General features: G+C 47.2%; 1 protein-coding gene across 1 annotated transcript; it reads right to left on the bottom strand.

Moving 5' to 3' along the window:
- Positions 1-1,261: 1,261 nt before the first annotated feature.
- LOC114801965 (guanine nucleotide-binding protein subunit beta-4) lies at positions 1,262-11,698 on the bottom strand. The gene is made up of 10 exons (XM_029000489.1): positions 11,577-11,698; positions 7,067-7,197; positions 6,931-6,969; positions 6,745-6,851; positions 5,796-5,859; positions 5,149-5,311; positions 4,980-5,046; positions 3,582-3,783; positions 3,278-3,494; positions 1,262-2,429 (listed from the first exon to the last, which is right to left on the bottom strand). Exons 2-10 carry the CDS (start codon positions 7,121-7,123, stop codon positions 2,323-2,325), a joined length of 1,023 nt encoding a protein of 340 aa, XP_028856322.1. The 5' UTR covers positions 7,124-7,197; positions 11,577-11,698; the 3' UTR covers positions 1,262-2,322.
- Positions 11,699-11,850: the final 152 nt, after the last annotated feature.

The raw sequence follows: 11,850 nt of genomic DNA, 5'->3' as shown, positions 1-11,850 counted from the left end.
CTGTTAAAATTTTTTTTACATTTTATTTAGATATAATAAGAAACAAAGCTTTCAGTATTTTTTTTTTATTTGATTTGTTTACAATATCAATATATCAGTATGACAAAGCCACTGTACAAATACAAAAAAAAAAAAAACACACCTGTGCAAAATGAGACTATAAAAGTGATATTTCTTAAACGATTACATAGTAGCACTGTAATAGACTCAAGGCACCAAGTCCCTAATAGTAGAACTCACTCAAAACATCAAAAAAATGAAATAAACAAAACTCGACCACAGACGAAGCCAAAGGGCGCCGCTTCACGGGTCAATCCGTGGCACATTTTCTCCGCCGGGAGCGAGGGAGGCGTTTGGGCCCGACCTCCCACAGCCTGCTCGCACCACACTCGCTGTTCGGCCTGTGTAGTGTTCAATACGACCGCCGGCGAAGCACGGTCCACAGTCCAGACACCCAGGGACCGCTTTTCACCAAACACGCCGCTCTTCACTAACCGCCCGCTGGTTACGGCCCAGACGAGACTATTCATCAGGGTCCGGCAGGTGAGGTTGGCACAACTCAGACTGTAACAGGTCAGTGTCGATCCGCTTTAACATGAGACATTTACAGTCCTTCAAAAATACCACTGAATTACTATTAATTTATCAGTTGAATACAATACTAAGGAAAAATACCTAAATGAATAATGATTTACATCTACAGTACAGGCCAAAAGTTGAGACACCTTCTCCTTCAACGTGTTTTCTTTATTTTCATGACCATTTACGTTGGTAGATTCTCACTGAAGGCATCAAAACTGACTGAACACATGTGGAGTTCTGTACTTAACAAAAAGTGGAGACCTGACCTCCACAGTCACCGGACCTGAACCCAATCCAGATGGTTTGGGGTGAGCTGGACCAACAAGTGCTAAACACCTCTGGGAACTCCTTCAAGACTGTTGGAGAAGCATTTCAGGTGACGACCTCTTGAAGCTCATCGAGAGAATGCCAAGAGTGTTCAAAGCAGGAATCAGATCAAAGAAACTAGAATACAAAACATGTGTTCATTCATAGTTTTGATGCCTTCAGTGAGAATCTACCAACGTAAATGGTCATGAAAATAAAGAAAACACATTAAATAAGAAGAATGAGAAGGTGTGTCCAAACTTTTGGCCTGTACTGTATTTTTAACATATATATATATATATATATATATATATATATATATATATATATATATATATATATATATATATATATATATATATATATATATAAAATACCTTTAGAAAAGTGAACAATTAATCACGACGGGATGGAATAGGCTAACAAAGTGAACTTTTCACATTCCAAGCAATACTGTAGTGCTTCTTCATAACCGACTCCATGACCTTCACGATTCCCCCTAAGCATCTACGGCTACATCACACACTTCCACTACCCTGGACCATGGCAGGAGGTTCTATACGGAGTTCTGTAGAGTGGGCGCTAGAACGACACGTCCAGCAAGCGTGGTTGTTTAGCACCGAGAAGATGTGGCGAGATCTTCATGTCCGTCCACGACACACCTCGTATCAGGCACTGTTGGATGGACCTTTTTCACCCGCTGAACTGGCAGAACACAGGCCTCGGTCGCCTTTCCGTCCAGGCGGAGGATGTGTATCTGGCCGCGATGGGTGGGTCCACTAAAGAAGCACTTTTGGCCACGAACCGGCCCTAATGTGGGCTTGGCGGGTCTAAAGTCACCATGCATGCACACAAAATCCGAGACATTCTGGCAAATGGCATCGGTTCTAAACGAAGAAACGTTTTCTACAAGTCAGCGACATTTCCAGTGGGCCAGGAGAGACTGACCAGTACTCAAAATACGTGCCACACCAGGATGGCCGTGTTCTAACCCCACGATGGCTGAATTACAGCCGCTATCTCTGCAAGCGTAGAGAACATCAGCAATTTTGGGAAGTGAATGCATAAAATAAAATTATACACATACATACACATATATATATATATATATGGAGCATACAGGCATAATGCTATACATACATATATATATATATATACACAAACACACGCTGTTTTTATATATATTTACATATTACACAATGACAAATGACAGTCCTATCTTCAAGTAACATGCTCTCTAGTCTGTTAGTAAAGAAAACCTGTTAATCTGGCCTCTCCTCGTTTTGGTTGAATGAATTATTGAAAGCGGTGTGTAATAAGCGGATAAACGGTCGACTCTCTGGCAGCTGGTGGACCGGCGGCAGCCTCCCGTGGGCTGCGTGGACGGCGGCTCTCCCTCAGTTCCTCCTCGTCCTCGTCCTCCAGAACCCCCGGTCAGTTCCAGATTCGGAGGAAACTGTCCCAAGAGCCCGTAGCCACCGCCATTCCGTCGTCGGTCACGCCTAGGCAGCTTACCCGGTTATCGTGGCCGGCGAGCACCCCTGCACAACCAGCAAAACAGCCATCAAGCCGACTCTGCTTCTTAGACGTCCACACGAGGACAGATTTAACTTATCGCAGCAACGCGGTGGTGGCCACAACCGCCAATCGACTTTGTCCTACACCACTTTTCCTCGCTCACAGCAACATGGCGGCCTTAAGCGCCTGACTGACTTGGCTTCTTGGTTAATAAAATGTTATTTCTGGTTTCAGTCCATTTACTTTTACATTTACAGCATTTATCAGACGCCTTTATCCAGAGCGACTTACAATCAGTAGTTACAGGGACAGTCCCCCTGGAGCAACTTAGGGTTAAGTGTCTTGCTCAGAGACACAATGGTAGTGGGATTTGAACCCGGGTCTTCTGGTTCATAGGCGAGTGTGTTACCCACTAGGCTACTACCACCCTACTCCAGATGTTCTCAAAACAATATAAAATGGAAAACCAGTCCTACCACGACTGCCATGTTACTGGTGAGTAGGGATGTGCGGATTGATCTGAATTATCGATACTATCGATACCGAGTTGGTGTCGGTATTGGATCAATATTTTCACTCTTCTATTTCTGCCCCACGTTGCTGTAGAAATACTCACACATCAACGTGACGTCACAGAAAGGGGCGGGCCCAGCCTGTTTGGTGCCCTGAGCGAGCACAAACCCCGCCCCCCAGAACCTCAGTACCCAAGACAAACACCCACCGCCACAGGACACCCACTTTTTGGTTCGACTTTCCAGCCACGTTTAGTTTTCGTATAGATGATCAGGTATTGCCGATACCAACCTGAATTCTACTTGGCATCGGATCGAAAAGGAAATCGATCGTGGCGACGTCGCCGACGCTCTCTCACCTGCACGCTCCCCCTTCAGGCTGTCCCAGACGTTGCAGTTGAAGTCGTCGTAGCCGGCGAGCAGCAGGCGGCCGCTCTTGGAGAAGGCGACGGAGGTGATGCCGCAGATGATGTTGTCGTGGGAGTAGACCATGAGCTCCTGGTCGGCCCGCAGGTCGAACAGCCGACACGTGGCGTCGTCGGAGCCGGTGCAGAAGGCATTTCCGTTTGGGAAGAACTGCAGACAGGAGCAGGACGTTGGTTGGAAGCAGGAAAGGGGATGGACAATAAAGACTGTTGTTCATGCCACTCGAGGGGGACTTACGGAGACGGCGTTAATGTCGGAGACGTGGCCGGTGAAGGACTGCCGGCACATCCCGTCCCTCACGTCCCACAGCTTGGCGGAGGCGTCGCACGCCCCAGACACGAATGTCTTGAAGTCCGGGCTCAGAGACAGGCTCATAACGTCACCAGTGTGGCCAGTGAAACTGGTGGTCTGCTGACCCGTCTCTATGTCCCACAACGAACTACAAGACAGAGGAAAGGATCTTCTTCTCTATTTAACGTCACATGGAAGCAGTTGTCCATAATACGTATTTATTACATTTGTCACACCAAGCTGCAGATTACGCACCATGGGGCATCTTGCCATTTTTGGAAAACTGCATGCAATTAATGTTGAAATAAATGTTTTAATATTCCATATTTTCATGCCAAATACGTCGGTATGTTGTATGAAAATAGGGCCGTTATAGACAAATCTTGCTGCTCAAGCAGAGGAGGACAAGACAACAGTATTCTTCTCACCAGGCTCTCTCAACTTCAAGCATATGCCAAGACGAGACACGTTCCATTTGCAGCTCGTTACATCACGCTACGGTTCTTGGTTCGCCAGGGTTCGTGTTCGTCCGAGCTGCCGCTCACTGAACGGTGAAGCCGAATGGCCAACCTATCGCCATTTCTAGCCACCGCAGGACCATGGACAGGCTCGGGGAACTCGTATTAATGTTGAATAATCTCACAAAGTGACATTTTCCATGTGAGGGGACCTTTGCCAGACTCTGGTGCTACAATGATGTCCGCTGTGACGTTGAAGAAGACGTTGAAAGCCTCGCCCTGCCAGTTAATGTCCAATCCATGGGCATTTCAAAATGATTTGGAACGGAAATCCCCCGGTCCAATACCACTTTGTGGACCGGGGGATTTCCGTTCCAAATCACTAGTCTGTTTACAATGTTTATATCGAGCTTTTGTGATTAAAAAGTACGATTTATAGGGTGGAAAACTGGACCTGCTTTGACCGGGGTTATGAATTGAATCCAGGATGTAGGTGACCTTCAGCCGCCTTGGTTAATAAATTGGGGCTGCGTCAAGGCGGGTCTAACAACAGAGCACTTGACTTTTGTGGGAGCCCCAGAAGTTGGGTCACGTGTCCAGACAATGACCCAAATAATCAATACCACACATGTTTCAAATAAAGCATATTTCTAATAGGAAAGTAAACAGATTTCATAGCCACCACTGGCACCACATTTCAAACTGGACTAATGTCCATGTATGAGGATCTTGAATGAGTGGAAACATGAGTGTAGATGTGACTTTAGAGCATCTTGTTAATGATTATTTTTTTGTCCAAAGAACTTATGGAAGAATTCAAGCTTTATTAATTAAAAAGAATCACTTTACATGAAACGAGGTGTGTGGATTCTGATTTCATGCTTACCAGGAGGTGTCTCCAGAACTGGTGACAATCTGGTTGTCATCAAGAAAGCGGCAGCAAGACAGATAACCTGAAGAAAAATGGGAGAAAACCCCAGAAATCCATTATTCTAACAAGTTTCTCACTTTCTGTATGTGTCTGTTCACTTGTATAGACATATTTTATTATAAACCTGTGTGTCCTGGAAGTTCTCTGGTGACCCGAACGTTGCCCTCGCGGGTCTTCAGGCTGTATATGGAGCAGATGTTGTCCAGGCCTCCACAGGCTACGTAGTTTCCAGATGGGGCGTAGGCACAAGTCATTACCCAGGATGACCTCAGAGGAATGGCGTGGATCTGGAAACCACAGGAACAAAATGAATATTATGAAATATTCTCTGTTTGAAAGTGAAGTGATGTGATACACAGCAGCACGACACACGGCGCACACAGTGAAATTTGTCCTCTGCATTTAACCATCACCCTGAGTGAGCAGTGGGTGGCCATGACAGGCACCCGGGGAGCAGTGTGTGGGGACGGTGCTTTGTTCAGTGGCACCTTGGCGGATCAGAATTCAAACCGGCAACCTTCTGATTACGGGGCCGCTTCCTTCCTTAACCGCTAGGCCACCACTGCTCCACAGCATTTACCAGACGCCCATTTCCAGAGCGACTCAATCTGTAGTTACAGGGACAGTCCCCCCCTGGAGACACTCAGGGTTAAGTGTCTTGCTCAGGGACACAATGGTAGTAAGTGGGATTTGAACCTGGGTCTTCTGGTTCATAGGAGAGTCCACTAGGCTACTACCACTACTATTTGAACCAAAAAAAAAAAAAATCACCTTGTTTGTGGTGTAACTGTCCCAGATGATCAGCTTCCCATCCTGAGATGCGCTAACAAGCAGCCTGCAAGCAGACAGAATTCAGACATCAACGTTGAAGGAACATCTGCTTCCTCCTTTGGAAGCATTTATTGGATCAGGAGAACCAACACGACATGACCATATTCATGCATGTAGAGGAGATACATTGCAAACAACACTGACGGCAGCAGTCAGAAGTCCCAGCTCCTCCACATGAGGAGGAGAAGAGCATGTGGAGCAGCAGCTGGGTGGAAATACAGTCAGTGGTGGGGTGTGATGCGGGGTCTCATGTAATATTCATCACCCCAAGGCCAGGGGGACACACAGAGAGAGGGTCGCCCGTTAAAAAAAAGCCACCAACCACCACGGTGCCTCCACCCTACTCTGCTGCCCAGCACTACAGAGGCAGGAAGTAGCCTGGCACCATCTGTGGCGCCAGCGCACAATAAAGGAGAGCGGTGGCCCTCAAATGTCAACCGCTGTACATAAAATAATCATGGGCTGCTGGTCCACCCCCTTCAGAGCTCTCTCTCACACACACACACACACACACATCATTTCCCATCCCAGCTCATCTGTATCTGAACGCCCCCAATTCCCAATATTTATCACCAGTCATTCATTCAACTTTATCAAAAATGACACTCATTCTGGGCATTATAACTAATATTCATGATATTACAATTGACTATGAATTATTTTTTTTTTGGTCCCATGATTATTTTGTATGTAGAATATTGTGATGTCATCATTATTGAGAGCAATATACTAATATTGAATCTTTGATAAGGCTCAATACACATGTATATCTATATGTCCATATCTATATATTTAAATCAACTTGATTCCTGCCCTGCACTCAGTCTCCTGTTCCAGAGAGAGGAAGTACAGAAAGTCGGAGACTTCACCCCCATCCACCACAACAGACCTGGAGTCGCTCCCCCAGTGCATGGCGTAGATTTTGGCTAGATGTCCCCTGAGGGTGCGCCTCGTCCTCATCTGGATCCTGCCCACCGTGTCCAGGCCTGAGGTGATCTGCCAAATAAAGGTCCTTCAGCTCACGCCACAGGACAACTCCCTTCACACCAACGGAATTCTGGGAAACGTCATTTACCTGAGTCAGAGTGGAGTCACTGCACGCTTTCCTGGCATCCTGTCGAGCAGAGATACTTATTTAATATAAAAGGTTCTATTAATGTAAGTAAAATGGACCAGGCGCTACGTTAACGTCGCAGTGGCCATATCTGTACCCGGATCTGGTCGCGTAGCTGCTCCGCTTCCTGCCGCAACTGTTCCAGCTCACTCATGGTCCCCGCCCGACACGTTCAGGCCACAACCTGCACCCAGAGGAGGAGGAAGGGAGAGACGACCCGGTGGACGCCTGCAAACGTACAGCATAACATTTACATTCACAGCATTTATACAGATGCCCTTATCCAGAGCGCCTTACAATCAGTAGTGACAGGGACAGTCCCCCTGGAGACACTCGGGGACACAATGGTAGTACCAGACGCCCTTATCCAGAGCTCCTTACAATCAGTAGTTACAGGGACAGTCCCCCTGGAGACACTCGGGGACACAATGGTAGTACCAGACGCCCTTATCCAGAGCGCCTTACAATCAGCAGTGACAGGGACAGTCCCCCTGGAGACACTCAGGGACACAATGGTAGTCCAAGATGCCCTTATCCAGAGCGCCTTACAATCAGTAGTGACAAGGACAGTCCCCCTGGAGACACTCGGGGACACAATGGTAGTACCAGACGCCCTTATCCAGAGCACCTTACAATCAGTAAAAACAGGGACAGTCCCCCCCTGGAGACACTCAGGGTTAAGTGTCTTGCTCAGGGACACAATGGTACTATTAGTGGGCTTTGAACCTGGAACTTTGTGCTCTCCTGGTTCCTAACACCCAGTCACGCACCACCATCGCACTCAGCCCTACCGTAAAGAACGGTATCGAGGGGGGATTGAGCGGCATTTTTCATGCTGTTTTCTCACCACTGACCTGTTGGCCCTGTTGTAGGAAAGTTACGTATCGCCATTATTATTAATACTACTACGACTATGTAATAGGCTTTGCCATGCAGGTAAAGTCACGATGGCTTGTTCTTTTCACATTAAAACACATTTGTCCTTAGCATTTGCCTATATTGCCTATTCCACAGGCTGGGGCTGATCACACTGACCAACATGCCGGGGCAACCAGACTCTTCCATAAATAAAAAAAATGATTTTGATTTGAACCCGTAACAGCAATGCATGACAAGTGCGAGCCTGGCCAGGAGTCATTTTGAAAGCAGTGCTGAGACCAGATTTCCGCCTCTCGAAGCAACTAGGAGGACATCAGGAAGGACATCAGGAGTCCCCTGCAGGGAAAATGGACAAAAAACATAATCGATCCGCTATGGAGGCTTAAATACAGACGAACCCAGAAAAACGCAATGAAGGAATAAAGCATAGAATCACAGCGGCAGGCAAGGTCATGACAACGATGACGAGGACCGCAGTGCCACCAGTGCTCTCTCCTCAAGTGACCCTGACAAGACTCAACATGGACACAGCGCTGAGTCTCGTCCCTTTTCACAGGATTTCTGTGTGTTGTCACTGTGCCTTGAAGGAAGGAAGGAGGGAGGAAGGAGCTTTGGGGCAGTGGAGGTGGAGTGAAAGTGGAGGTGGCCTTTGGGGCAGTGGTGCCACTGGTGCCACTGAGGTGCCACTGAGCAAAGCCCCGTCCCCACCCACTGCTCCCCGGGCACCTGTCATGGGTGCCCACTACTCACCAAGGGTGACGGTTAAATACAGAGGACACATTTCACCATGTCATGGTGAGCTGTGCTGCTGTGTCTCACAATGACAATCACTTCACTTTCATCATCCACAAGCATCCTGATGCCGCAGTAAAGTTAGCAGCGAGTTCTGTATTCGACAGACATGCATAGAACTCGACAGAGAAAAAGTCACACCGACGCCAACAACAACAAAACTTTCCAGTTATTTCCCGCGCTGACCGTGGATTATGACAGCAGGACGCGTCTGGTGAGTTCTGTCCATTGTATCCATGGCGCCCGGCATTGTGGCACTGAATCTCGGTAGTGGCGCGTCTGGCCGTCAACAAGACACACAAAAAAAACGGAACCTTCCATCTCTCGGACACCATCGCTTAACTACGTACCGAGCTGATATTAGTCAATAGAACGACATTTTAATAACTACGCGAGTACAGAGAAGCTCCAGCATTTAATTCCCACCAACACCGGCATATATGACCATTCACATCCTGACATGAACATTGTGCCGAGAAGCAGCAAATTTACACCAGTGTCACTCCAGGAACTGGCATCAGAGATCAAAAGTACCATATTAATACTGAAAACAAGATGTATAGAAACTAGTTTTTAGTTTTTCCTCCATCTTCCCAACAGTAACTGTGAAGTAATTCAGTGAGGCACGATTTCAGACACAAATAATCCTGATTAAAAAGTGAAAGTTGTAATAACATAGATGTTCTAGAAGAAATGGGGGTTGGTCTCTCCCAACTAAAATAATGTAGGTTTAACCGTCACCCTTGGTGAGCAGTGGGGCAGTGTGTGGGGACGGTACCTTCATCAAGGGGACCTCAGTGGCACCTTGGCGGTTCTCGATCCGCCAAGGTGCCACTGAGGTCCCCTTGATGAAGGCACCGTCCCCACACACTGCTCCCCGGGCACCTGTCATGGTGCCCACTGCTCACTCAGGGTGATGGAGGACACATTTCACTGTGTGCACCATGTGCTGTGCTGCAGTGTTTCTAAATGATCTCCTACAAGCAAAAGTCTACAGAAGGAGAACAATATAGGAGTAGAGTCTCTTTCTCTACACACATCATTTCATTGTTTCATGAGAAGAAGGAAATTCTAATGAATATTAGATTTTTTTGTCTGACATTGAAACCTGAACCTATTTGCTTAGATAAACCACGGCTTTGTTATCCGCGGGTTTACACCGTGGGTGGAGTAAAGTCCTATTAACATTCAAGTAACCACATCCCACTGAAGCGCACATTATTTTAACGTATTTGCCCCCCCCACCCCACGAAAGTGGGCTCTTCCGAGTTTGAAAGAGTCAAGTCATATTTGAAAGGGGATTTTCTCCCATTAGGACACCCTGAATGTTTAATGGGGCCAATGAAAGGGAGCAGTGGGAAAGGGTTCGCCTCATCTCCGCAGGAAATATAATCAATGAGAGGCAGATGAAAGGGCCACAACCCCTGGCCTCCCTTTGGAATAGCATGGGGTCAGATTAAGAGCTAATTGAAAACTGTCCACATTCAAATAAACTGCTTCAAGTTCCATTAAATTTAAAGAGAAATTCGCCCCACTGACCAGGCCACGTCTCGATCGGTGTAAAGTTGGCCGACTGAGAGCTCTGGACCAGGACATTCTGCAGGAGGAAACTGGACTTTGTTGGCCTGATGGCGAGAAGATCGGACACGAGCAGCGCGGCTCCTCTATAAACAGCCGCGGGGAGCGGTGTGTCTTCGTCCGTGACCTTTCACGGCAGAAAACGGTGGATTGTGATAATGGATTTTTTTTAATGATAAAATTGCTTACATTTCATTTCCATGTAATCATTAAAATATACATATCCTATAAAATTGCCTTGATTTGCACATTTTTATTTCCAAATCAAATGTAATAAAAACGTGTGTGTATGGTGCAGCGTTTTAAAGCCAAAACCAGGGCCGTCTTATCGGCCAGACGTATCTCTAGGGGAGGCAGGCTGTTGCCAGGGCAACACTCACAAATGGCAACTGACGTCAAGGAGGATGGAGAAATACCGTAGAGAGCAGAAGCCGCTCTGCATAATGCATTGCTCAGTCGGGGTTTTCTTCATGTCGGCCCGGGGGGAGAAATACAGGCTCAGTTGAAGTCTGTCTGCGAAGGGACTGTCACCTTGCTCGTCACCGTGAGTCCGAATGAGGACGCCACTCAGACACGTACGCCGAATACATTGTGACATCTCGTGCAGCAATGCCGAGCTCTGCTGCCACATTATCCTGAAAATGTCTGAAAGATTGTCTCGTTTCATCGCCCGTCACCAGTCACCACTTGACACCGACGGGTCGGAAACAGGAAAAACTTATTTTTGTAATGTATCTCAAATCAAATTGCCACTTCCGAGTGATTCAAGGAGCACAAAAGGACATTAATGCCTAGCAGTGCACCACGACCGGCCCACCCATCAACTATAACGCCTAAATAGGGAATCACGGAACGCCAGGGGGAGGCCGAATCACGTTTTTATTTTCCTGTTGCATGGAAGTTGCGATTCTGGGGTGATCTCGACCTAAACACTGCTGACAATGACCCCGCTGAGCGGGACAACGCACCTCAGCCGGTCTGAGCATCTCTGGGATGTGCTGCCCACGCCTTCAAGGTCTGAGAAGTACTGGGTTTTAATGTTGTGGCTGATCACGCAAATATCGAGTCTTCACCATTAAAAAAATACAGGTTTTGGGAAATAAACCTCATAACTGACGAGCTGACATGTTGGTGTGAAGAGGGGGACTCCCTTCATAATAACCGTGTAACGGTCCGCGGTCCAGAAGTCGGACGGAGCGGACTCAGAACTCAGCTGCGACAAACGCGACCGATCTCGGACACGTGACACGTCGCGTTGCGCGACGTCCCGCTCGTAAGACGGATCCTCCGTCCATCACGTTCAGAGAGAGAGAGAGAGATATGGACGGACAGACAGAAATAAGATGCGACAGACTTACTCGGTCCTGCGCTGGTGCATGGGAGGAGAGGAGCGGCGCGCCTGGCGAAGTTCCTCCTTCTCACTGCAGGAACGGCCTTTTAGGAGGGGCAGTGCACAGATGGAGAGAAGAGTGGGAACTCTTTTAAAGGGACCGTCCTTAATTTCAGGTTCCTTCGCTCTATTATTAACTTTAAAAAAACAACACAACTCTTACAAACATTAAATTATAAGCAGCAATAATAAGCATTGCACGACACATGTGAAAAAGAAAATAAACGTTTATTAAAATGTTT

The sequence above is a fragment of the Denticeps clupeoides genome, chromosome 13 (assembly GCF_900700375.1).
Source record: "Denticeps clupeoides chromosome 13, fDenClu1.1, whole genome shotgun sequence".
In the NCBI taxonomy this organism is placed as follows: domain Eukaryota; kingdom Metazoa; phylum Chordata; class Actinopteri; order Clupeiformes; family Denticipitidae; genus Denticeps; species Denticeps clupeoides.
Note: the sequence above shows the minus strand (reverse complement) of the source record. Positions and strands in the feature narration are given on the sequence as shown.